Below are 27342 nucleotides of genomic sequence, written 5' to 3' on the forward strand. Positions count from 1 at the left end.
TCTCCGTCCACAGCCACCGCGTGAAGGGCAGCGTAAGAATCTTCCCGAATGCTCCAGTCACGCGTCCCGGCCGCCTCTCCTTCCTCCCCGCCACTTCCCCAGGCCAGGCCCGCGGATAACGCCTCAGTCGCGAGCGAGCTTTAGGCAGTCGGCAGGGACCTAGCCGGGGAGGGAAAGGAAGATGAGGGGCCAAGCGGGGCCAGGCCGCGGGGCTACAGCACGGGGAGGGCGCGGGCGGGCGCGCGCCGTCGCCGAGCGGACGGAAGGCGCGGGCGGAAGGCGGTCGCATTAGTGGGCAGGGGGCACCGCTAGGGGCGGGGCTTCGGCGCGTCGGGGGCGGGGCTCCCGTGCAAGTCACGTGACGGCCCCGGCTGTAGCGGCGGTGGCCGCGGCGTCTTAAGCGGCGCCCAGTGCAGGATGGTGCTGGAGGCGGAGGCGGCCGTGGTGGCGGCGGCGTCGTTGGCGGCAGTGGGAGTGGGTGCGGCGGCAGCGGCGGCGGCGGCCGCGGGTGGTATAAAATGGCGGATTTCGAAGAGTTGAGGGTAAGCGGGGGCGCGGGAGTGGAGAGCGGAGGCCGCGAGGGAGGGGATGGGAGGGGAGGTGGGGAAGCCGCCAAGTCGCCGGCCGCCGCCTGCTCGTGTCTCCGGGGCCGGTTAGCGGAGCTCTGAGTCCCCGGCCCGCGGACGAACGGGTGTCTAGCGCGCGGGGGAGGGGAGCGGGCCGGCTGAGGGCGCGCGGGCGGCGCGGGGGCGGCGGGCCTGGGCCGCTGCGAGCCGGCCCCTGAGTGCTGCCGGCGGTCCGCACACCTGGCGCGGGGGGCCGGGGCGCCTTCCGGGAGGGGCACGTGGGGTCCCGACATCCCAGTTCGCGGTGAGGGCCGAGGTGGAAAGCAGCGTTTGATCTCCCACCTTCGTCGGGGTGTACGTGTCTGTGGCGATTCACAAGTCTGCACGCTACTCACTTGGTGCAGGACTGTTTTCTGAAAGGTGAAGTTGCGTTTAGGAATCTCTCCTCCTCTTATGGCTGATGCTACGTTTAGTCAGGTCTGTCACGAGAAAAGGCCCCTTCCTCCCACCCATGCCTCCTAACAGCTTCGAGAGAATCCTGCCTTCTATAATCGGCCTTAAACCTCGATATTTTCTTAGTGCTTTAGTAAGAAATCTGCAAAGTCCATGTTGTGAGGTTTGTGCACCCCTTTTACTCTTGAGGAAAATTATTTTTTTTCTTCGTAGCCTTGAAACAAGATCATAACTTTATTGTTGGTACCTTTGTATAGTAGAGGTTTGGAATAGGGCTGTGATGGGGGTAGAACAGAAAAGACTTTTTTACACCCAGACTGATAACCTTCAAAGTCTTTAACTAAAAACTAAGTGTGACGAACGAGCCGGATTTATTTTGTATATATCACTGAATTACTGGCGACATAAATGAGATGTTTACGGACGGAAACCTTGATTTTTTTTAAAAATGCATTTTAAGGTAGAGATGAGTGTGAACTTGAAATTAAATTTACTGCCATCCGTTTGTGTAACACTTATGATGTTAGCGTGTCTTAAATAAGGAAGAGGAATCCGATAAAAGGTTCAGTTTTGTATGTTTATTATTGTTTTCCTTGAAGGACGGGATGGGGGAAGGATATTAAAGTTACCTGCTTAGTAGACTTGAGCAAAAGAACGTGTGTTCTGCTCTTAACGGAGATTGTTAGAGTTTGCACAGTGCCTGCCTTATTCCCTCCTGCTGTTTCAAAAATAATTATTTAGTTCCCAGTAAAGACACATTTATGCATGTTATGCCCCATACTAGTTTATGCAGAGAACTATGGTTGTAGATAAAGGGTGTTCATACTTGGTAAATGTAAGGGTTTCAGTGGCTCAGAGCCCCAACTGTAGAGCTTTTAACACCTGTGGAGCTTTTGAAACCAGGAGGCCTGAGCTTCCCCTTTGTAAATTCCTGCGTTAGATTTAGGATGGGTTGAGAGGACTGAACTCTGAAGTTATGTTCATTTTTACCTGCAATCTAGTTTTAATTTTTGTGTAGTAACAGATGTATACAAGTTTTCTAAGTTTTTTTTTAATGAAAACTTTCCAGGATTTATATTAGACTCTTGGGAACGTTGTTGGTCAAAGCTTAATGTAAAGCGGAGAATTTACTTGCTGTTACAGCAGAAAAAGCAGTCAGTGCTCAGGTTGGAGTACAACTGGAAAGTGGTAGAAACCAAAGAAGCTTTTTTTCTCTTTCTTTCTGCCTTCCCCTCTCTCCGTTTTGTTTTATGGATCAGCTGCATCATCTCTTCCTGTAAATCAGCTGTCTTTACTTTTTGCATTTGTTAGAAGATGGCCCCTCCCCCACAATTCATATGAAGTGCCCAACAGAAACTAACTGGGGAGAATTTTTAGAGGAGAGAAGGGTACTGGCTGGGCACGAGCAGTAAGCATTATCCACTTTTCTTTGCCTTAACTGCTCTGTGCAGATCCATATTACCCTACACTTGAAGATGAACAAACAGTAATGATGAGGATGGTATATACCCATTTTAATAGTGGTTATTCCATGCCTGGTTCTGGTCTAAGCCTTTTTTTCTATGCTTATTTAATTCTCACAATTTTTTGAAGAAATTGAAGCACAGAGAGGTTAACCTGACCTAAATTACACAGCTTGAGACTTGAAAAGCTGAGATTTTTAATCTTAGACATGTAGCATTAGAGTCTGTGCTTTTCAAAGCCCAAGCTACACTGCTTTGTTCTGGTACCTTGAGGTCTAGGTGGAACTCCTAGCCATCATCCTGCGATTGATCCTGAATTAATTGATTGATCATCTCCTGTGTGACATTATAATAGAGGAAGAAAAACAAACTAAAAAACTGATTAGAAAGAAAGAAGAGGGGAAGAAATAATCTTAGATTCTCAAAATGATGATCAGAATGATAGGTAAATTATAGGACCAGGAAAAATTATGGGCATTAGTTTGTTGGCTAACTTCTTGGCAGTAGAGGAAATGGTCAGCCGATCTGGATGCCACATATTTGGCTGCTGATATGCCACAGGGAGGATTTCCCCTAATGCTTCAGGGCCAGTTATTTTGGACAAGTATAACCAGAGCAGTTCACATTCTGGCTAGTGCTGCATCTAGACTAGAGGTAGGGAATTTTGTGAAAGGTCATCCTCAGTGTGGTTTGATGACTCTTGTGCCTTTGCTTTTTAGACTTGTGTGTGTAGCGGGTGGTTATTTGATGAAGCAACTCTGTTAAGGGGTTGCCTGCCATTTCAGTTTTGGAGACTGCTATGTGAGCCAGTATGAGAGATCTTGTTTGGTCATAGCAGAATATGGCAGCTCTGTACTTTGTTGCCTTTCAGTCCAGGTGACCAGAATACCAGCCCACCTCTCTTCGGTTCTTCTGGGAGAGAGAATCTGATTGACTGAGTTTAGGTCAGTCTCTACTTCTGTTCTAATCGTCTATAGCCAGGGACTTAGAGTCACATCCCACAAACCTCATCAGCAGATTATCCTGATGGGTTGAAGGAAAGGAAGTGGGGATGTTCTCTGAAAAGGGAAAATGTGGCCTATGTACTCAAGGATGATTACAATAACGTGTTATATATTAGAAGCTTTCAAAGTGCCAGATAAGAAATTACTCAATTCGCCAGTTGCTGCTGCTGCTGCTGCTTATTTTTTGAGACGAGTTGCCCAGGCTCTGTTGCCCAGGCTGGAGTGCAGTGGTGCCATCTCAGATCACTGCAACCTCTGCCTTGCGGGTTCAAGTGATTTCTCCTGTCTCAGCCTCCCGAGTAGCTGGGATTACGGACACCTGCCACCATGCAGGCTAATTTTTTTGTGTTTTTAGTAGAGAGGGGATTTCACCATGTTGGCCGGGCTGATCTCGAACTACTAACCTTGTGATCTACCCACCTCAGCCTCCCAAAGTGCTGGGATTACAGCCATGAGCCACCACGCCTCGCCGCCAGTTGCTTATTTATAGCATCTGTGTTGTTAGGAGTTGAAAGAGTGATTAGTTTATGAATGAACAGGTTTTGAATTAATTAGTTGTGAATTAATTAATGGGGACAAGATCATAAGATTTGATAGCTGGAAATTCTGTCACTGCAGCTTTGCTCCTTCAAAATTGGTCTGGAGGGCAGGGTGTGGTAGCTCACACCTGTAATTCCAGCACTTTGAGAGACAGGAGGGTCGCTTGAGGCCAGGAGTTGTGGGTTACATTAGCTCTGATCCTGACACTGCACTCCAGCCTGAGCCACAGAGGGAGAGCCTGTAGGAGTTAATTTTCTGGCATTACCTACCTCTTCTTTAACCAGAGGAGCTTTTTCTTTACCTGTGTATTTCCCTTCCAGTTGTATGTTTCCAATACTGTGGCCTACTGGTGGCAGTCCTTCACAAAAAGGTCCCTGCTGCACTTTAACCTGGTTAATCTACTTTCCCTGCTTCTCATCACTCAATAGAGAGGACGGGGATCAATTGTAGTGACTTTTTTTTTTTTAAAGGATCTCCCTTCTGTATTCTTCATCCCTTTCTTTTCATGCATCGAAAATTTGCTCTGCCTGTGTCTCAGAATGAAAGTGAATGTGCATGCAAGAAGTTGTGCATTTGTCCTGGTGAGAGAGCCAGTGCTGACAACGTAATAGATAATAGGTAAACCAGAACGTTTACCAAACTGGATAAATCTGTTGTATCATAATTTGAAGGTCAGATTTGGGTCTTTGATGCTGATAAGCTTAAGTAATTCTGTAACAGAAAGTCTTCTGTCTGGCAGGCTTAAGTGTTTGAATTACACCTCCCAGGAGTCACCATCCTGGTAATGCTGTTAGGATGCAGAGGAAGAATGGGAAGTTAATGAGGGATTTGAGGTTGGAGGTCCTCATCACTCTCCTCTCCCCATTTATTGGGCAGAGAAATAGACTAATAGATATGATGGAATCTTCCATATGATTGAAAGCTATTATGGGACGGCAACTGAAATTTCCAAGACTTCACCTGAGATCATGTCTATGAAATCACATTCAAAACAAAATATATTTAAAGTGAAGTAGGCTGGACACAGTGGCTCAAGCCTGTAATTCTAGCATTTTAGGAGGCTGAGGCGGGCAGATCACCTGATGTCACGTTTTTTATTCTTTCAATTCCATTTCTCGTGGTTTTTCTTTTTGTTTGTTTTGTTTTGTTTTTGAGATGGAGTCTCACTGTGTCGCCCAGGCGAGGGTGCAGTGGCATGATCCCGGCTCACTGCAACCTCCTACTCCCATGCTCAAGCAGTTCTCCTGCCTCAGCCTCCTGATGCCCACCACCATGCCCGGCTAATTTTTGTGTTTTTAGTAGAGACAGGGTTTCACCCTGTTGGCCGGGCTGGTCTAGAACTCGACTTCGTGATCCGCCCGCCTTGGCCTCCCAAAGTGCTGAGATTACAGGCGTGAGCCACCTTGCCTGGCCTCCACTTCTCATGTTTTTTTTTTTTTGGAGACGGAGTTTCACTCTTGTTACCCAGGCTGGAGTGCAATGGCGCGATCTTGGCTCACCGCAACCTCTGCCTCCTGGGTTCAAGCAATTCTCCTGCCTCAGCCTCCCGAGTAGCTGAGACTACAGGCATGCGCCACCATGCCCAGCTAATTTTTGTATTTTTAGTAGAGATGGGGTTTCACCATGTTGACCAGGATGGTCTCGATCTCTTGACCTCGTGATCCACCCACCTCGGCCTCCCAAAGTGCTGGGATTATAGGCGTGAGCCACCACGCCCGGCCACTTCTCATGTTTTTAAAATGAAAGCAATATTTGTGCAGACAGTACTGAAAAAATTCCAAATAATGAAAGTCTTTTTTCCATTTAAGTCCTACTCCCATTACAACTGCTTTTAACCTTTTTAGTTTGTTTCTAGGGTTTTATTGTTGTTAATTCCAAAAGTCTGAAAATATTATGCCACACATTTCTATATATATTTTTTCAACTCAAGAAAATATTTCTTAACTCTTTGGTAGATAAGAAATTTAGGTCATTTTCCACCTGTCCAAGACTTTGATTTCTACCAGTTACATTTTTGTTCCTAATTTTGCTATTATTTTAAACTTTTTATTATAAATTTCTGTTTCTTGACCTATCATTTTTAGACAGTACATTTGGCCCTTCATGTCTGTGAATGACTTACCTATGGTTTCAACCAACCTGGATCAAAAATATTCAGAAAAAAAAAGGATGGTTACATCTGTACTGAACATGTACAGACTTTTTTCCTTGTTGTTATTTCCTAAACAGTATAACAACTATTTACATAGCGTTTGCAATATATTAGGTATTGTAAGTAATCAATAAATTATTTAAAGTATATGGGAGGATATGCATAGGTTATATGCAAATACTATGCCGTTTTATATAAGAGACTTGAGCATCCTTGGATTTTGGTATCTGCAGAGGACCCTGGTACCAACTCCTTATGAATACTGAGAGACAACTGTATTTTCTCACTTCCTAGTCTTTCAGAAAAAGGTGTAACACCCATCCTTTTCCTTTTGAGATTTAAAAGCCAAACCTTCCCTTTGATTTTTCCTCCTCCCCTCCCAGTCTTTGTTTTCTTTTTTTGTTTTTTTTTTTTGAGATGGAATTTCACCCTTGTTGCCCAGGCTGGAGTGCAATGGCGCGATCTTGGCTCATTGCAACCTCCGCCTCCTGGGTTCATGCGATTCTCCGGCCTCAGCCTCCCAAGTAGCTGGGATTACAGGTGCCTGCAACCTTGCCCAGCTAATTTTTGTATTTCCAATAGAGACGGGGTTTCACCATGTTGGTCACGCTGGTCTCGAATCCTGACCTCAGGTGACCCATCCGCCTCAGCCTCCCAAAGTGCTGGGATTACAGTTGTGAGCCACTGTGCCTGGCCTCAGCCTTTATTTTCTATTAGTACTATTACATTGTCAAGATTTATAGCGTTTATGTAATGTTTTTATAACTCTTCTAAGTTTTCTGTGCCTCTACAGGAAAATTCTAGAAATTGAGTACTAATAACCAATCTTTTAAGTATGTATGTTGACATGAGTATTAGTTACTGTAGAACCAAGTACTGTGGAGCCATAGAGGAACTTCTATGTTATTAAATCTGTGATCCTAAAAAGAAATACAACAAAGTCGACTGGGCGCGGTGGCTCATGCCTGTAATCCCAGCACTTTGGGAGGCTGATTGGGTGGATCACCTGAGGTCAGGAGTTCAAGACCAGCCTGGCCAACATGATGAAACCCTGTCTCTACTAAAAGTACAAAAATTAGCCAGGCGTGTTGGTGGGCACCTGTAATCTCAGCTACTCAGGAGGTTGAGGCAGGAGAATTGCTTGAACCTGGGAGGAGGCGGCTGCAGAGCCAAGATTGCACCACTGCACTCCAGCCTGGGTGACAGAGCATGACTCCATCTCAAAAAAAAGAAAAAAAGAAAGAGATATAACAAAGTCTTGCTTGAATGAGGAAAGCTCACTGAAATTATTTTTAAAATTTAACATTATAATGGGTTCTCATCTTGTAACCATTCAGCTTTTCTTGGTAAACTTTCTGGAATCTTCGCCTGCCTTTTCTAATTTGGGAAGCTTTGTAGACCTGTTACTCAGCTGTCATCCTGGGATTACTTCACATTGTCTCCTGAGTTAGATCTGTTGTTATTTAGATTCCATGTTTTTCTCTTTTAGATGCCTTTTTAATTTTACAGGAATACAGTTTTAAATAGTTATTTCTTGAAGGATATGCTAGTGATAAACTTTCTAAGTTCTTGAATGTTGAAAATGGCTTGCCTTTGTTCCTGATTGAAAGTTAACATGTGGAATTATAAATTCCTCAGAACTTTGAAAGCATTGCCGGAACACTTGCAGATCTGATGGTTATTTTCTTGTAGTAAATCTTTGGGATTTATTTACATTCCGGAAGATTTCTTCGATTTTGTCTTTGAACTTTTCTATAAAATTTATTTTAGTAGTTATCTACTTAATTTATAAAAGCTTTTCTGTCATCTTTTTTATTTTTCTTTCTTTTTAAATAGCAACCTGTCCTTAATTTATGGGGAAATTACCTTGAATTTATAACAGGTAAGGTGTATGTAAACAAACATACATATAGCTACCAGCCAATTTAATACAGCATTAGTGAAGGTTTAGCAGGGTGCTCTTTACTGATGACGTCCACCACTGCCATGCCCACCCTCACCAATGAGAGTAGCCACTGTGCTGAATTTTGGATTTGTCATTCCTTGTCTGTCTTTATACTTTTAACATATATACATATGTAAAATTTATTTATTTATTTAGAGATGGAGTCTCACTCTTGTTCCCCCGCCTGGAGTGCAATGGCATGATCTTGGCTCACTGCAACCTCCGCCTCCTGGGTTCAAGCAATTTTCCTGCCTCAGCCTTCCAAGCAGCTGGGATTACAGGCATGTGCCACCATGCCTGGCTACTTTTGTATTTTTAGCAGAGACGAGGTTTCTCCATGTTGGTCGGGCTGGTCTTGAGTTCCCGACCTCAGGTGATCCACCTGTCTTGGTCTCCCAAAGTGCTGGGATTACAGGCGTGAGCTACCGTGTCCAGCCAAATTTATTATTAAGTTTAAACATTTCGTATAAATGGAATAATGCTATTAGTATTTGGGATTTTTTTTTTTTTTTCGTTTATCATTGTTTTCGATTTATTTGTTCTCTTGGTGGGGAAAATTTGGGTAGTTTTCATTTTTTTCTATTACACATCCCCATATCCCTTATCTGTATTTCTTAAATCTTAACAAGTTTGAAAATGGAAAAACAAATTGTAAATTTTCACCAAACTTACCTTGCAGAAAAACCCTGACCTGCACTGATATTGTAATCTTGTTGATCTCACTTAGTGTGAATATTTGTGTGTTTCACTATAGAAATTCTAGGAATAGAATTGGTGGTGCTTAAGAAGAATATGTGCATATTATTTTCCAAAGAAGGTGGTATCAGTGTATGTTCTCTCCAACAATGCAGAAGTTTTCATTACTTAGCTTTCTTGCTAACGTCTGCTTCTGTCACACTTCAGAAGATTTTTACTGGCTGGGCATGGTGGCTTATGCCTGTAATCCTAACAGTTTGGGAGGCCACAGTGGATGGCTTGAGATCAGGAGTTTGAGACCAGCCTGGGTAAAATGGTGAAACCCCATCTCTACCAAAAAAAAAGAAAAAAAAATTAGCTTAGCATAGTGGCACACACCTGTAGTTCCAGCTAGTTGGCAGGCTGAGGTGGGAGGATCACCTGAAGCCAGGAAGTCAAGGCTTCAGTGAGCTGTGATCATGCCATTGCACTCCAGCCTGGGCAACAGAGTGAGACCCTGTCTCAAAAAAATGTTTTTACCCATAAGTATAAAATACCACATTTTAGTTTTATTTTCTTTTGCTGGTGAGTTTGAGCATCTTTTACTATAATGATAATCATTCTTTCCTCTTCTCAGATTCCTGTTCATGTCTTTTGTGCATGTTTTTACTAGATTTTTTTAAAAAAATTATTTCTTACTGATTTTTAATAGTTCTAACAGTTGGATGTATGTGGTGCAAATTTCTCCTTTCAGTTGGGCTCACTTTTAAATTCTATTTTTTTATTTTTGTTTTTGAGGCGGAGTCTTGCTCTAATGCCCGGTCTGGAGTGCATCAGTGTGATCTCGGCTTACTGCAACCTCCACCTTCCAAGTTCAAGCAATTCTCCTCCCTCAGTCTCCCAAGTAGCTGTGATTACAGGCACCCACCTCCATGCCCAGCTAATTTTTATACTTTTAGTCGAGACAGGGTTTCACCATGTTGGTCAAGCTGGTCTCGAACTCCTGACCGCAGGTGATCTGCCCTCCCAAACTGCTGGGATTATAGGCATGAGCCTCTAAGCCCTGCCTTATGTGTTTTTGATTAGTAGAAGTTCTTAAATTTTATGTGATTGCATTTATCAGACTTTTGTTTATGGATAGTGCTTTTGAATCTTGTTGAAGAAATTTTTTAACAGAGTTCTTGAAGATATTTTCCATTATTGTAAAAGTACAAGATGTAGGGTGTTTTTCCCCCCCACCTTTTCTCATTTAAGGTTTTAGTTCACCTGGAGTTGATTTTATATGTAGTGTGAAGTGGTGACCAAGATGCATGTTTTTTCCTCAAAGAATATTAAATTGTCCCATTACCTTTCATGCAGATTTTTTTCTGCACTGGTTTGGATGCCGTCATACATCTGTGCTTTGGTTCTGGACTCTGGGCTATTAGTCTGTTTATTTTTATAGAAATTGTTACAGAGTTGCAGTAACTAAAACAAAATGATTATGCTTCTAGCATAAACAAACTTCTTGCCTGGTAAGGTGGCTCAAGGCTGTAATCACAGTACTTTGGGAGGCCAAGGTGGGAGCATCACTTGAATCCGGAGTTGAAGATCAGCCTGGGCAACATAGTGAGACCCCGTCTGTGTGTAAAATGATATTTTTTATAAGAAAAAACCAAACTTCTTTTGATATAGCATATATGTAGAAAGTATACAGATCATGAGATTATAGCTGGATGAATTTCCTCAAAATAATCATCTTGCAGGTCAAGAAAGAGAACGTTACCAGCACTCTAGAGATTTCCCCTTCCCAGTGGATAACCTCAATCTTCCAAAATCGACCTACTATCCTAACTTTAACAGATTAGTATTGCCTGTTTATGAACTTTATATAAATGGAACCTGTATAGTATATATACAGTTGCTCCTTGGTATACTTGGGGGCTTGGTTTTAGGACCAACTCTCCCAATACCAAAATTTACGTGTACTCAAGTCCTGAAGTTGGCTCTGCAGAACCCATGTATAGGAAAAATTGGCCCTCTATATATGTGGATATCACATCCTGCAAATACTGTATTTTTTATCTGCATTTGGTTGAAAAAAAATCTGCTTATTAAGTGGACCTGCACAGTTCAAACCAGTCGACAGGATACAATTGACCCTTGAATAACACAGGTTATTGTTATTGGATAACGAATAACAATAACTACATGTTATTGTTATTCAGGGTCATCTGTTTTCTGTTTCTGTATATGCATTCTGTTTCTGGCTTTTTTCTGTTTCGTTTGCAAGATTCGTCCTTATTGTTGTCTGTAGTTGTAGTTTGTTCATTCCCTTTTGCTAGTGATATGGTAGAGTTCCAGTCGCTTCATATCCTTGTCCACCCTTTTAATTTTAGACACTCTGGTGAATGTGTGTTAATTTGCATCTCCCTAATAAGTAATGATGTTAAGCTCCTTTGAATGTGCTTATTGGCCATTTGGGTTTCTTTTGTAAAGTGGCTTGCCAAGTCTTTTACTCATTTTTATATTGGGACATCTGTCTTTTTCATACTGATTTGTGGGAGTTCATTATATATCCTGGAAACCATCTCTTGCTTTTTATGTTTTGCAAATACCTTTTCTTGTTTCCCCTGCCTTATGAGTCTATTCCGAGTTCTGGACTTTTAGCCTCTCCATTGCCTTTTCTCATTGGCAAATATCTACAGGGAAGGCATCAAGAGACAGCTTTGTAGGCTCTCCTTCTTTGCAGAGTCTTGGTGTCTCAGGTCCTTGCTGCCTTTGTAGTGCTTCCTGCATTCACACAGATTTTTATGTTTTAATATTATATTCAGTTGTTAAGTTCTCACAGGGAGGGTTGGTCTGAAACAGTCTAGTCAGTCATTGAGGGAGTGAAGTAGCGCAAGTTCTCCTGCCTTGTAGTTCTTCAAGGAACTTGATTATGTGCTCCTCCATGTAATTTTAGAATCATATTTTCATGTTTCTCTCTCTCACACACGCACACACACAGACACAGACACAGACACACACACACCCCTTGCTGGTATGTTGATGGGAAATGCATTGAATCTGTAAACTAGTTTGGAGAGAATTACATTTTGCTGTTAAGTTTTCTTAACCATGATCATTGTAATCTCCATTTCTTTAAATAGGTTTTTTTTTTTTTTTTTTTCAATGTCTTTCAACAAAGTTTTGTTATTTTCAGTTAAAGGATTGCAAGTATTTTGTTAGATATATTTCTAGCAACATTATTTTTATAGCAAATCATAAATATTAACTTTTTATAATTATGCTTTGCTGGTGTATGGAAGTATAGATTTACTTTATATAACAACCTTGCTATACTCCTAATTGTGATAAATTATCTTTAGATTTCTTTTGGATTTTTCTATGCAGACAGTCCTATCTGTGAATAATGACCTCTTTGTTTCCTCCTTTCCAATTCTTATGCTTTTTTTTCTTTCTTTTTCTTGTCTTAATGTGCTGGCTAGGATCTCCAGTACAATGTTGAATAGAAGCTGTGATGGGGGCATCCTGATCTTGTTCCTGATTTTAAAGGGAATGCTTTCAAAGTTTCACAGTTAAGTATGATGCTTGCTGTAGGTTTATTATAGATAATCTTTTCAGGTTAAGGATGTTCCCTTTCTTAGTTTGCTAATTAAAAAAAATCATGAATGAATTTTATCAGAAGTTTTTCTGCATGTTTTGAGAAAAACATGTATTTCTCTTTTGTAATCTGTTAACATGTTGAGTTATATTAATTTTTTCCCAATACTTAAACAAAATTTATGTTCCAAGTATAAATTCAACCCTTATCTATCTGTTCCTTTTTTTCATTGGACTCAGTTTGGAGATATTTAATTTAGGATTTTTGTCTCTCATAATGAGTAAAACTGGCCTATAATTAAAAAATAGTCCTTTCCTCTTCTGGAAGAGTTTATGTAAGATTAGAAAGATCTGTTTCTTAAATATTTGGTAAAACTTGCTTATAAAATTATTACTATTGTTTTCTTTGAGGAATGCTTTAATTGCTCTGGTTGTAGGACTGTTCTTTTTTTCAAGTTTCAAACCTGTTTTGGTAGTTCGTACTTTTATAGAAAGTTGTTCATTTCATCTACATTCTTGAATTTGTAGCATTTAGTTGTTAATCTCTTTATTTTGTAGTATTTCTAGTGAATATCCCCCTTGTGTTTTTTTAAAATGCCTTCTTTTTTTCTTGATAATTTTTGGCTAAAAGTTTTCCAATTTTTAAAGATTTTTCAGAGAATCAAGTTTTTGATACTGTTGATGTTCTTTACTGTATCCTTCCCCTATTTCATTAGTTTTTGCTCCTCATTTCTTTTCTTATATTTCCTTTGAAGTTATTTCTGTTCTTTTTTTCTAATTTCTTAAGTTAGGTGCTTGTCATTAATTTTCAGCATTTTAGCATAGTTATTTAAGTTCATAAAATGTCTATGTATTGCTTCCTCATTACATGTTTTGATATGTAATATTTCTGTTATTTTTACTTGTATTTTTCTATTTTCTACTGTGAATTCTTTAACTTATGAGCTATTTAAAAATTTAATTCCTGAACATATGAGAGTTCCTCTAGTTGATTTGGCTTTTGATTTGTAATTGCATTTTGGTTAGGCAGCATGTTGTGTGATGCCAATTGGTGTGTATAATGCCAATTTTTTGAAATATGTTTAGACTATTAAAAATGTGGTCTATTTTTATTTTTATTTGTACATGAAGAGAATATATATTTCCCAGTTTTTGGTGCAGTTTTATATATGTCCAGTATGTAGGCTTTTTAATTTTGTTGTTCAAATCTCATATTTTTTTTTTTTTTAAGAGAGCAGAGTTAGTCTCTTACTAGAATTTTTTTTGTTTTGTTTTTCATTTGTTTTTGTAGTTCTGTTGATTTTTAAAGCATATTTTAACATTACTAGCACATGAAAGAACTGTAATCCTAGCACCTTGGAAGGTTGAGGTGGGAGGATCACTTGAGCCCAAGAATTTGAGACCAGACTGGGTACCATAGTGAGACCTTATCTCTTTAAAAAAAAAAAAAGTGTAAATTTGTTATGTTTTCCTGCCAAATTGAAACTTTTCCTCTGCCTGATGACTCGTTATGTCCAGCACTGCTTTTTGTATTAAATACTACCTTTTAATATTAACATGCCTAGATTATCTTTCTTTTTTTTTTTGAGACAGAGTCTCGCTCTGTGACCCAGGCTGGAGTGCAGTGGCATAATCTCGGCTCACTGCAACCTCTGCCTCTTGGGCTCAAGCAGTTCTCCTGCCTCAGCCTCCCAAGTATCTGGGACCATGGGCACGCACCACCATGCCTGGCTAATTTTTGTATTTTTAGTATAGATGGGGGTTTCACCATGTTGGCCAGGATGGTCTTGAACTCCTAACCTCAGGTGATCTGCCCACCTCGGCATCCCAAAGTGCTGGGATTATAGGTGTGAGCCACTGTGCCTGACCTCCTAGATTATTTTTCTGTCAGTTTTGCCTGATTTATAAAATTTCACCTCGCCCTTACATTTTTGTCCTTTTATTTCAGTTTTATCTCTTTTGAATATAATGCCATTGAATTTAAGAGAATTTTAAATCTAGTCTGATAGTCTTGCTCCTTGTAATTTTAAATCAAACTTTTAATGAAGATAATTGTCAATCCACTTGCATTTCTAGGAAATAATTTAGAGACATTCCATATACTCTTTCTCTAGTTTTTTCCACTTAAAGACTATAGTACAGTATCACAACCAGGATGTTGACATTGACACAATCAAGATACAGACCATTTTATCACCACAAGGATCCCTCCATCTAAAGTATTGTCATTTTATAGTCACACTTGTTCCTGTCTCATCCAGTTCCCCCACTCTCTGGGGCCCACTCAGCTTTTTCATTTCTGTGATTTTTGTCCTTTCAAAAATTCATAAATAGAATCACACAGTATGCAAACTTTTGGGTCTGGCTTTTTCATTCAGCATAATTCTGGAAATTCATCCAAGTTGTCGTGTTTAAACATCTCATCCCTTTTTATGGCTGAATAGTTTTCCACAATATGAATTCACTGTAGTTTGTTGAGGGACATCTGGGTTGTTTACAGTATTTTGATAATTATCAATAAAAGTGCTATAAAGATTTGTGCATAGATTTTTTTTGGTAAACTTATGCACCAGTCTTTCTCGGAGATAAAAAATGCCCAGGAGTGCAGTTGCTGGGTTGTATGGTCATTGTATGTATAGTTTTTAAAGAACTTGCTAAACTGTTTTACAGAGTGGCTGTACCATTTTACATCCCTACCAGCAATGTATGGAGTGATCCAGTTTCTCTGCATCCTCGCCAGCATTTGGTGTTATCAGTGTTTTTCATTTTAGCCATTCTGGTAGGTATCTAGTGATATCCCAGTGAGGTTTTTATTTACATTTCCCTAATGGCTAATGATGCTGAACATTTTTTTGTGTGCTTATTTGCCATCTGTATATCCCCATCCATACATAACATGTCTCTTTGTGTCTTTTGTCCTTTTTCTAATTGAATTCTTTTTTTTTTTTCCCTGTTGGGTTTTGAGAGTTCTAGGTATATTCTGGGTATTAGTCCTTTGTCAGATTTGTGGTTGCAAATGTTAATATTTTCTTTGAGTCTGGTGATTGTCTTTTTATCCTTTTAAAGGGGTCTTTTGTAGAGCACAGGTTTTAATTTGTGTGAAGTCCAGTATGGCATATTTGCTTTTATGGATCTTGCTTTTAGTTTCAAATCTAATAACTCTGCCTAGCCTTAGATCCTGAAGATTTTCCTGCTTATTAAAAAAAAAAACCAGTTTTGTAGTTTTTACATTTGACTGTGTGATCCATTTGGAATTATTTTTGTATAAGGTATGAGACTTAAGTTGAAGTTAATTTTTTTTTTTTTTTTTGGTCTATGGATGTCCATGTGATCTAGCACCACATATTGAAAGGCTGTCTTTCTTCCACTGAATTAATTTTTCACCTTCATCAAAAGTTATTTGGGCATATATGTATATGACTATTTCTGGGGTCTATATTCTGTTCCCTTGATTTCTGTGTCTAACCGTCCACTAATACCATGTAGTCTATCAGTCTTAGCTGAGTTGTAAAATGGGATAGATTGCTTCCTCTCCCTCTATTCATTTTTTTTTTTGAGATGGAGTGCAGTGGCGCGATCTCCATTCACTGCAACCTGTGCTGCCTGGGTTTAAGCAATTCCCCTGCCTCAGCCACCTGAGTAGCTGGGACTACAGGCGTATACTACCACACCCGGCTAATTTTTTTGTTTTTTTTTTAGTAGAGATGGGGTCTCATGTCTGCCAGGATGGTCTCAATCTCCTTACCTTGTGATCCACCCACCTTGGCCTCTCAAAGTGCTGGAATTACAGGTGTGAGCCACTGCACCCGGCCCCTCTATTCTTTTTAAAAATTGCTTTGGCTTGTCTATTAACATTTCTTTTGCTTTTCCATTTAAATTTTAGAATAATCTCAGCTATATCTACAAAAAGTCTTGCTGGTACTTGGATAGGAATTATATTAAACCTCTGTATCAGTTTGGGGAAAGTTGACATCTTTAAGACTATGTTGAGTTTTCCAATCCATGAAGAATTTATTTAGATTTTCTTAGATTTTTTTTTTCAATGTTTTATAGTTTTCAGCATATAAGTCCTATACATGTTTGTTACATTTTTACATATGTATTTTAATTTTCTTTGGAGTGTTATAAATGGTGATGTTTTTAACTTTCTTTTTATATGTTCTTTGTTAGTGTATAAAGGTGTGATTAGTTTTTCTATGTTGATTTTGTATCCTGGGACCTTGCTGAACTCACAAGTTCTAGGAGTTGTTTCCTATATTTGTTAAGATTTTCTATGTAAATAATCATTCCATCTACAAATAGTTTTATTTTTTCTTTGCAACCTCTTACTCCTTTTACTTCCGTTTCTTGTTATTCTGCTAGCTAGAACTTTTAGTACTATGTTGAATGAGTGGTGATAGTAGGCATCTTCGCCTCAGCTCCAATGTTAAAGGGAAAACAATTTTTCACCCCTGGGTATATCTAATTTTTTTTTTTTTTTTTTGTAGATCTGTTTATCAAATTGAGGAAGCTCTCCCCAATTCTTGTTTTTGAGGGTTTTAAAATCATAAACAGATGTTGAATTTGTGAAATTTTTTTTTGGCATTGATTGATTTTATCATGTGATTTGTTTTTGTAGCTGTTAATATGGTGTATTTTATAGATCTCAAAATAAATACAAAGATAAGACACAATGAAAATGCTGAGCAGCAGTGGCATATGAGCCAGTGTTACATACCAGAATAAACCCTTCACTTGGTCATGGTGCATAATGACCATGGTTTATAATTTTCTTTATATGTTGCTGAATTTTATTTGCTAATGTTTTGTTAAGGATTTTAACGTCTGTGTTCATGATGAATATTGGTTTGTAGTTTAATTTTTTGTGTTGTCTTTGTTTTGTTTTCTTATCATGGTAATATTAGGTTTATAAAATGAATTGGAAATGTTCTCTTCTGTTTTCTGGAAGAAATTATATTGAATTGGTATTCTTTATTTTATTTTTATTTTTTAATATTTTTTGAGACAGTTTTGCTCTTATCACCCAGGTTGGAGTGCAGTGGCGTGCTCTTGGCTCACTGCAACCTCTGCCTTTCTGCCAATTTATTTATTATTTTTGAGATGGAGTCTCGCTCTGTTGCCCAGGCAGGAGTTCAGTGGCGTGATTTCAGCTCACTGCAACTTCCGCCTCCTGGGTTCAAGTAATTCACCTCCCTCAGTTGATCAAGTGATCCACCCACTTGGCCTCCCAAAGTAATCCTGAATAATGGGGATTACAGGCGTGCACTCCCATGCCCTGCTAATTTTGTTTTTTGTGACAGAGTCTAACTTTGTTGCCCAGGCTGGCAGATTGCAGTGACGTGATCTTGGCCAAAGCCTCCTCCGCCTCCCAGGTTTAAGTGATTCTCCTGCTTCAGCCTCCTGAGTAGCTGGGATTACAGGTGCCTGCCACCACGCCTGGTTAATTTTTGTATTTTTAGTAGAGACGGGATTTCACCATGTTGGTCAGGCTGGTCTTGAACTCCTGACCTTAAGTGTTCCGCCCGCCTTGGCCTCCCAACGTGCTGGGATTATAGGTGTCAGCCACCATGCCCGGCCAATTTTTGTATTTTTTTTTTTGAGACGGAGTTTCGCTCCTGTTACCCAGGCTGGAGTGCAATGGCGCGATCTCGGCTCACCACAACCTCTGCCTCCTGGGTTCAGGCAATTCTCCTGCCTCAGCCTCCCGAGTAGCTGGGACTACAGGCACACACCACCGTGCCCAGCTAATTTTTTGTATTTTTGGTAGAGACGGGGTTTCACCATGTTGACCAGGATGGTCTTGATCTCTTGACCTCGTGATCCACCCGCCTCGGCCTCCCAAAGTGCTGGGATTACAGGCATGAGCCACCGCGCCTGGCTCAATTTTTGTATTTTAAACAGAATCGAGGTTTCACCATGTTGACCAGATTGGTCTCAAACTCCTGGGCTCAAGTGATCCATCCACTTGGCCTCCCAGAGTGCACCCTTGCACCTTACTACCAATTTATATACCATCGTTGGTCAGCGTTTTCATCCTTTATAAAAAAAATTTATATTTTTCCTGATGATCTCAGTATAAGATCTGTGTTTTCTAAACCTCACAAATTTGATACTATTATTTCATACAGTAAAGGTTTGTTTAGTTGACTAACTCCTTCTCCATATTTGTTTTCTGTGATCAGAAACAAACATCATTCTGTGATCTTAATACTCATTCTGGGCCCAATGTGGTTTTGGGAGGCCAAGGCAGGAGGATCACTTGAGCCCAGGAGTTTGAGACCAGCCTGCAAAACATGATGAAATCTTGTCATTACTAAAAATAAAAAAAAAAATAGCAGGCATGGTGGTGTGTGCTTGTAGTCCCAGTTACTCTGGAGGCCGAGGCAGGACGATCACTTGAGCTCAGGAGTTTGAAGCTGCAGTGAGTAGTGTTTGTACCACTGCACTCTGGGCAGCTGAGCCGAGACTCAAACAACAACAACAAATACTCATTCCCCTAGAATACTCTGGTTTGGCAGTGGTGGGCTTTTTGCGTTTCACTGACTTTTGAGTGTGTTAATCCTGCTTTTGTCTTTAGGACTTTTGCATCTGCTGTGGAATGCCTTGGAATGATTTTCCTCACATATCCATTGGGTGCTTTCCTTCTCCTTCAGTTACTTATTCAAATACTATTTCAGTGAGGCCTTCCCCTTTAAACTGACAGATCCTCTACTTCTGCACTTGCTATTTCCCTTCCCACTTCGTTTTTGTTCATTTTATTCATCATGACCTGCCATATTGTGTATTTTATTCTTTATTAAGGTTTTGGTCTATTATGTGCTTCAACTCATTAACCAGTCATTGGAATTTTTTATATTTATAACTTAGAATTGGAAAGAATTGATATCTTTTCGGTATTGAGTATTTTTATCTAGCGTAACATGTGTGATACAGTCTCTTTAATTTATTCAAAGCTGCTTTTCTGTAGTTTTTTAATGTACCTCTTGTAAAATTTTAAAATTCTTTTGTATTTTATGTTTTTGTGTTACTTAGGTTTTTTTAAATACCTCTTTTTGAGTCATTTGAAAATATATTTGATATATGGAAAATTAGATGTTTTGTTGCCTTAATATTATTGGGTTAAATTTTTCAGTGGAATTCTCTTATATTTCTAATATAGAAGAGTCTTGTCATTTGTAAATAGTAAATGTTACTTTAAAAATTTTTTATTACCTTGCCAGGCATGATGTCTTATGCCTGTAATCCCAGCACTTTGGGAGGCTGAGGTGGGTGGATCACTGTAGGCCAGGAGTTCAAATCCAAAATAGCCAACATGGCAAAACCCCATCTCTACTAAAAATACAAAATTTAGTCAGGTATGGTGGTGGGTGCCTGTAATACCAATTATTTGAGAGGCTGAGGCAGGAGAATCCCAGAGGCAGAGGTTGCAGTGAGCCAAGATGGTGCCACTGCACTCCAGCCTGGGTGACAGAGTGAGACTCTGTCTCAAAAAAAAAAAATTACTCCCTTTGTATATGTTGGAAACGGGTTTATAACATTGGGAAAAATCCATACCCAGACAATGGATCACTCAGCAAGGCTAGTTTACTTTCTGCAGAAAGGGTGCAGCTCGCTGGCAGTCTTGCCAAGAGAGCACGCCTGAACAAGGAGGCAGGGACATTTATTATAACTTTCATAGCCTGACGCAGTTGCCCTACCGCTGTGTCCAGTTTCCATTGGCCGGAATGGGACCTCACATTCTATGCTTGACCCGATTGGCTTAAAAAACTTGAAAATTTCCTGAATAGGTAAGGGGAAAGAAGACAGGGAAGAAGAGGAAGCTAATCAGGAGGTCAGGAGGGTTTCCAAATAAGGAATGGCATGTACCAGGGTTTAGAGCTCACCCAGTCCTATTTAGACATGCCAGAGCAAGTCAAGGTAGCTGATTTAAGACGTAGCTGATTTAGAGAATACATATACATGGGTATATATATATTTTTTTCTTTTTGATGGGTATATGTTTATGGTAAGAGTGGATAATGGCCATAGAGCAAGAGATTGTAACTCCTTATAATGTAGTCAAAGATAGAAACTTTGAAGAACTTTCCCATTTCTCACATTTATTGAGAGGTTTCATCAGGAACAAATAGAATTTTCTCAAAAGCACATATGGCATTTAGCCAGTTAATCATATGACTTTTCTACTCAAACCAAAAATCTTTCTGTATTGTGTCTCTTTATCAGTTATCAGAATGATGATGAATTCTTCCCTTAACATCCTTTAAAGGAGATCAGTGACTTTTTTTTTTTTTTTTTTTTTTGAGATGGAGTTTCGCTCTTGTTACCCAGGCTGGAGTGCAATGGTGTGATCTCGGCTCACCGCAACCTCCGCCTCCTGGGTTCAGGCAATTCTCCTGCCTCAGCCTCCTGAGTAGCTGGGATTACAGGCACGCGCCACCGTGCCCAGCTAATTTTTTGTATTTTTGGTAGAGACGGGGTTTCACCATGTTGACCAGGATGGTCTCGATCTCTTGACCTCGTGATCCACCCGCCTCGGCCTCCCAAAGTGCTGGGATTACAGGCATGAGCCACCGTGCCCGGCCCCTTTTTTTTTTTGAGATGGAGTCTCACTCTGTCACTTGGGCTGGAGTGCAGTGGCTCAATCTCAGGTCACTGCAACCTCCGCCTCCTTGGTTCAAGCGATTCTTCTGCCTTAGCCTCCCAAGTAGCTGGCATTACAGGCTCATGCCATTACACCTGGCTAATTTTTGTATTTTTAGTACAGAGTGTCACCATATTGGCCAGGCTGGTCTTGATCTCTTGACCTCATGTTCCACCTGCCTCGGCTTCCCAAAGTACTGGGATTACAGGTGTGAGCCACCGCGCAGGGCTGATCAGTGACTTTTCAAGTATTATTATGAAGAAAATGAAACGTTACTGTACTTAATGGGTTTGAATCCAATGCAGTTGTTACTCCTTTTGATGCTAAAATTGTCTCATCTTAGGCCACTAGGAGCCTATTCTGGATGTTTTCTTTGTCCTTCAGACAAGGCCTCAGTGGTCTTTGATAAAGTAGTCTTTGATAGCTTCTCTGTTTTCTAATGTGATAAAATGTTCTAGGTTCATCTTGTGCATTTCCTGTTGCAGACCTGCAGTCAGCCATTTCCCTTAGGAATCTGGGTTCCTTTTATGGGAAACAGTATTTATACTGTAATTGCTTTTTTACTCTATCTTTTTTTTTTTCTTTTTTTTCTTTGAGATGAAGTCTCGCTCTATCACCCATGCTAGAATGCAGAGGTGTGATCTCAGCTCACTGCAACCTCTGCCTCCTGGGTTCAAGCGATTCTTCTGCCTCAGGCTCCTGAATAGCTGGGATTACAGGCACATACCACCACGCCCAGCTAATTTTTGTATTTTTAGTAGAGATGGGGGTTTCACCATGTTGGTCAGGCTGGACTCGAACTCCTGACCTCGTGATCCGCCTGCCTCAGCCTCCCAAAGTATTGGGATTACAGGCGTGAGCCACCGTCCCCTGCCTACCCCATCTTTAAAAAGACTAACAGTTTTTGTTTAATTCAATCTAGAGTACCTGTAGATTTACAGAAAGCTTGGGAAGATCGTAGAGTCCCCACATGCCCTGGACCCAGTTTCTCCTGTTCAAGCAAACTTTTGAGTTATGGAGACATTCTTAAATTTACAATGATAGAGAATTCTTCATGTCCCCAGTACCCAGCTTCAGAAGTTATCAGCTCCAGTCTTTTTTCATATATGTCCCCACCTACTTACCCCAAGTAATTTAAAAGGAAGCTCCATATGATTGTATACTTTTATACGTACGTCTTCAATCTGTGACTATAAGAATAGAGAGATCTTAACCAAGTAATTTACTTAATTTATGTTAAACCATTCTTATATTAGTAGATTCAACTATATTCGGCACATTGAGGGTTTTTATGTCTACGCTCACAAGAAATATTGATGTGTTAATATTGGTTTATAAATTGTGTTACACGAGGACTTCTTATGGCCCACGTTGAGAAGTGAGTAAGAATGGATGACATACTATGCCCATTTTTTAGGCTTTTGCCTAAAAGTTTGGTTGGAGAGGGTGGACTTCCCTGCTGAAGTTTGGAAACCAATAATTTGCATATTGTTTGAATTTTGTGTTTTGTGTTCAACATTTTCCTGTATTTGTCTTCTAACATGTATGTATTTAACTCCCTGGCTTTTATTCTCTTGAACTGTTTAAGGAACAGAATTCCATCCTTTCCTTGAAAGCTTGGTAGAATTTATTTATGAAGCTGTCTTGTTTGGGTAGATGTTTTTCTTTTTTTTTTTTTTTTTTTTTTGAGACGGAGTTTCGCTCTTGTTACCCAGGCTGGAGTGCGATGGCGCGATCTCAGCTCACCGCAACCTCCGCCTCCTGGGTTCAGGCAAGTCTCCTGCCTCAGCCTCCTGAGTAGCTGGGATTACAGGCACGCGCCACCATGCCCAACTAATTTTTTGTATTTTTAGTAGAGATGGGGTTTCACCATGTTGACCAAGATGGTCTCGATCTCTTGACCTCGTGATCCACCCGTCTCGGCCTCCCAAAGTGCTGGGATTACAGGCGTGAGCCACCGCGCCCGGCGACGGGTAGATGTTTTTCTATGTGGAGGGGAGGGCAAGACCATATACCTCTTCTTGAATCAGGTGGAGTAATTTATATTTTTCTAGGAAACCACTTTTGTCTCTATTTAAGTTATTAGAGTATATAGTTGCATACACTGTTCTCTTGGTTAAAAGAAATTTGTTTAGTTTTTTGGTCTTTTTTTTTTTCATTTTTGAGACTGTACATTTTTTGACTTTCACTTTTGTGGGTCTGACTTTACTGCTTTTTTTTTTGGGACGGACTTTTGCTCTTGTTGCCCAGGCTGGCGTGCAATGGCTTGATCTCTGCTCACCCAACCTCCGCTTCCTGGATTCAAGCGATTCTCCTGCCTCAGCCTCCTGAGTAGCTGGGATTCCCAGGATGTGCCACCATGCCCAGCTAATTTTCTATTTTTTTTTTTTGGTAGAAATGTGGTTTCTCCATGTTGGTCAGGCTGGTCTTGAACTCCTGACCTCAGGTGTGATTCGCCCGCCTCGACCTCCCAAAGTGCTGGGATTACAGGCGTGAGTCACTTTGCACAGCCATCATTTTGCTTTCTAATGAATTTCTTTTTGCTTTTTCACTTTTACCTTGTAACTCTCCCCAGCCCTTTCGCTTTATTTTGGTGTTAACTTTTTTTCTTTCTTTTTTTTGAGACGGAGTTTCGCTCTTGTTACCCAGGCTGGAGTGTAATGGCGCGATCTCGGCTCACCGCAACCTCCGCCTCCCGGGTTCAGGCAATTCTTCTGCCTCAGCCTCCTGAGTAGCTGGTATTACAGGCACGCGCCACCGTGCCCAGCTAATTTTTTGTATTTTTGGTAGAGACGGGGTTTCACCATGTTGACCAGGATGGTCTCGATCTCTTGACCTCGTGATCCACCCGCCTCGGCCTCCCAAAGTGCTGGGATTACAGGCATGAGCCACCGTGCCCGGCCCTACTTTTTTTCTTTGTTGATTACTTTATTTTAAATCCTTACTGTATAATAATAGAAGCATTTAGGGAGATGTTTCACCCTGATTTTGAAATGTAGCATTTTCTTTATTGTTTCTTTTAATAGTTGGTTTTCAATTTGATTTCTTTAGCCTAGGAGTTACTGTAATCATTATGTTGTAAGGATGAAATCCATTAGTCTCTTTTAGGGATTACCTGATTTCACTAGGAATACAAGACCAGGAACTGGGGCCTCCAGTGACCTTTGAAAAGAGGAAGTAGTTAGGAATTGGAGTATCTTTCTGGCTTGCCACATAGTTCCTCTTATGTATGGCATTAGCTTGGTCACTCTTTTTTGAGAGATTATATTAATCTGGTGGTTTTTCTTTGTTCCTACATATAAAAGAAGATGTAGATGATGATGATGATTATTATTTGATACTGTATCTCAGCTCTGTGGCCCAGGCTGGAGTGCAGTGGCACTATCTCTGTTAACTGCAACCTCTACCTCCCAGGTTCAGGCAGTTCTCCTGCCTCCTCCCTAGTAGCTGGGACTACAGGCCCAGCTAATCTTTGTATTTTTAGTAGAGATGGGGTTTTGTCATGTTGGCCAGGCTGTTCTTTAACTTCTGACCTCAGGTGATCCGCCCGCCTCAGCTCCCCAAAGTACTGGGATTACAAGTGTGAGCCACCTCGCTTAGCCTGATGTGGATTATTTTGATATTGTAGCTGGAATAGGCAATATTAATAATGCAATTTGCCAGTTGCCCTCAGTAGCTTCTCATCTCCTCCTGTATGATATACATTATAGCAGATAGGGAATCTACAGAGTTTGTACTGACCTTTACCATGATTTCTAACCGTATTAGCACTTCCCCAAATTCCAGGCTATTTTTGCAGTTTCTGTCTCATGTTTCAGAATTGAAGAGCTATCTCAGGGAAATATTTTTATTCACTGGTGATTACATGTTACTATCATATATACCTGTTTGGTGAGTTTTTTTTTTCCACGCAAGATGGAGTTTTGCTATCGTTGCTCAGGCTGGAGAGGAATGGCACGGTCTTGGCTCACTGCAACCTCTGCCTCCTGGTTTCAAGTGATTCTCCTGCCTTAGCCTCCTGAGTAGCTGGGATTATAGGTATTCGCCAGCATGCCTGCCTAATTTTTTGTGTTTTTGGTAGAGATGGGTTTCACCATGTTTGTCAGGCTGGTCTCAAACTCTAGACCTCAAGTGATCCACTCGCCTCGGCCTCCCGAAGTGCTGGGATTACACGTGTGAGCCACTGCTCCTGGCCTAATCAGGTAGTTTCTAAATGTAGCACCTTCAGCTTGCCTTCATCTTTGTATGTAGTGTTTCAGTTACATAATGTTCAGCTTTAAAAGTTTTAATACTTTTGTGTTTATTTACATTTGTTAAAGGAACAAAGTTGATTTAAAACTCTTGTCTTAATTTATGTTAGTTTTTGCTTAGAAATTAGATTATGTATCTTTTTATAAAATTAGGCCAGCACATTTCTGTGTAGGGAAATTCCTCTGTAGAGCACATAGCAGTTTTAATTGAAGTGGGCAGACTTGGGAGCCTTTGGGGGGCAGCACGGTGGAGTGGAAAAACTGCTTGAAAAACATTAGAGTAAAGATACCAACATCAGAGTTTGGTGGAGAAAAACAACTGAAATCTAGTCTTGGTAGTGTTCATAGCATGCTAACCTTACCTCCCCGTGAGGGTTCTGGTGACCCTCCCTATTCACCACACCCACTCACTGAGGGAAGGACCTGAAACTTGGTGGAAGACTAAGTTAAAAAATAAGGCCAAGAGCGGTGGCTCACGCCTGTAATCCCAGCACTTTGGGAGGCCGAGGTGGGCGGATCACCTGAGGTGATCTCGACCAGCCTGACCAACGTGGACGAAACCTGGCTCTACCAAAAATACAAAATTAGCCGGGCATGGTGGCGCATGCCTGTAATCCCAGCTACTCGGGAGACCGAGGCAGAAGAATCACTTGAACCTGGGAGGCGGAGGTTGCTGTGAGTCGACTTTGCACCATTGCATTCCAGCCTGGGCAACAAGAGCGAAACTCCCTTTCAAAAAAAAAAAACATAGGTATTACTTTAAGAAGAAGTGGGATCTAGTAAGGTTTGTAAAAAAAACAAGAAAAAAAGTATTCATAGAATTTTACTTAGTAAGCTGCTTTGAGATTATTTTATCAGTAAGTGCTAAATTTTTGGGGGTGTTTGTTATCATTCTAAAATAGAAATTGATAAGCATAGGGATGAAATGACTTTCCCAGGGTCTATAGTCTTGGTGCTTGGGCTTGAACAACAACTGCTGCTGATTGCTGGCCTGAAGTTTTTCACTGGGCCCTATTGACTTCATTACCTTTGGCTGTGTGTCCAGCAGTACTTTATCTTTGTAGCATTTTGTAATGCAAAAACTGTCCCATCTGCTGTTCAGAATTCTGTTATATTCATAATGTAAGCCCTTATCTCCTTCTTACTCTTTATTTGTCTATTTACAACAGCCAGTTGCTTTAACATCCTTCGCCAAATAATGTTATCACTGGAAATATGAAATAATGAGACCTCTAGAAATTCCTTTGAGAGTCAAGCTTAGGTAGGGGGACTTTGTGCTTTATTTTGTCATTTCTGTAAAACAAGTTCCCTTAGAATGAAGAATATCTGACAGTAAGCGTAAGGACTGAAGTAAAGTAATGAATTCTGAGTTAGTCTGAAAAAATCATAGTTATGTTGTATCGGTGTAATTGCCTTTTTTAGTGTTAGTGTTCTACAATCAGTTGAAGTGTTTAATAAGATTGAGGACTTTGGGAAAGATGCATCGTTATTTCTTACATGGGTAAACCCTTCCTAAGAAGCTATTGTCTTCCATTTAATGCATGAGATGTTGAGTAAGCTGTAACTGGTTTGTTGTGAGATAGGCCAGAAATTTTCTTGTTTTCCGTCTTTGTTGTCTGCACTGTAGAGGTAAGACAACAAAGATTAATAAAATCTTCATCTTGCATGTGGAGGAAATAAAGCAAGTTGGAATACAGTGACCATGGCATTGTGGTATGTGTGTTATTAATGATTTAGATCTGCACTGTCCAGTGTGGTAGCTAGTGGCTACATGTGGGTCTTAAGCACTTGAAGTGTGGTTAGTCCAAATTAAGATGTATCATAAGTAAAAAGTATATACCAGATATTAAAGACGTAACATGAAAAAATACCCCACTGATACTTTAAAAAATGATTATTTTTAAATTATAAAAATTGCATGTAGAGATGAAATGATACTTTTGATATATTGGGTTAAATAAGTATATTAATTTAACTTATTATTATTTTTGAGACAGTCTTGATGTTGCCCAGGCTGGAGTACGGTGGCGTGATCACAGTTCACTGTAGCCTTGAATTCCTGGGCTCA

General features: G+C 40.4%; 1 protein-coding gene across 8 annotated transcripts in view; it reads left to right on the forward strand.

The window, feature by feature from the left end:
- Positions 1-356: 356 nt before the first annotated feature.
- PIAS2 (protein inhibitor of activated STAT 2) overlaps positions 357-27342 on the forward strand; it is a 120927-nt gene continuing 93941 nt past the window's right edge. For 2 of the 8 annotated variants that reach the window (XM_012440823.3, XM_064379210.1), the window contains exon 1: positions 461-542. In XM_012440823.3, the coding sequence (XP_012296246.1) occupies positions 519-542 (24 nt within the window). In that variant the 5' untranslated portion in view covers positions 461-518. Of the gene's footprint in view, positions 543-12268; positions 12363-15053; positions 15163-27342 lie in introns of all 8 variants that reach the window. The other 6 variants (XM_064379213.1, XM_064379211.1, XM_012440825.3 and 3 more) reach the window with 6 other exon arrangements.

Source organism: Aotus nancymaae, unplaced genomic scaffold (genome assembly GCF_030222135.1).
Source record: "Aotus nancymaae isolate 86718 unplaced genomic scaffold, 86718_ANA_hifiasm-v0.15.2.pri h1tg000020l, whole genome shotgun sequence".
NCBI classification, from domain to species: domain Eukaryota; kingdom Metazoa; phylum Chordata; class Mammalia; order Primates; family Aotidae; genus Aotus; species Aotus nancymaae.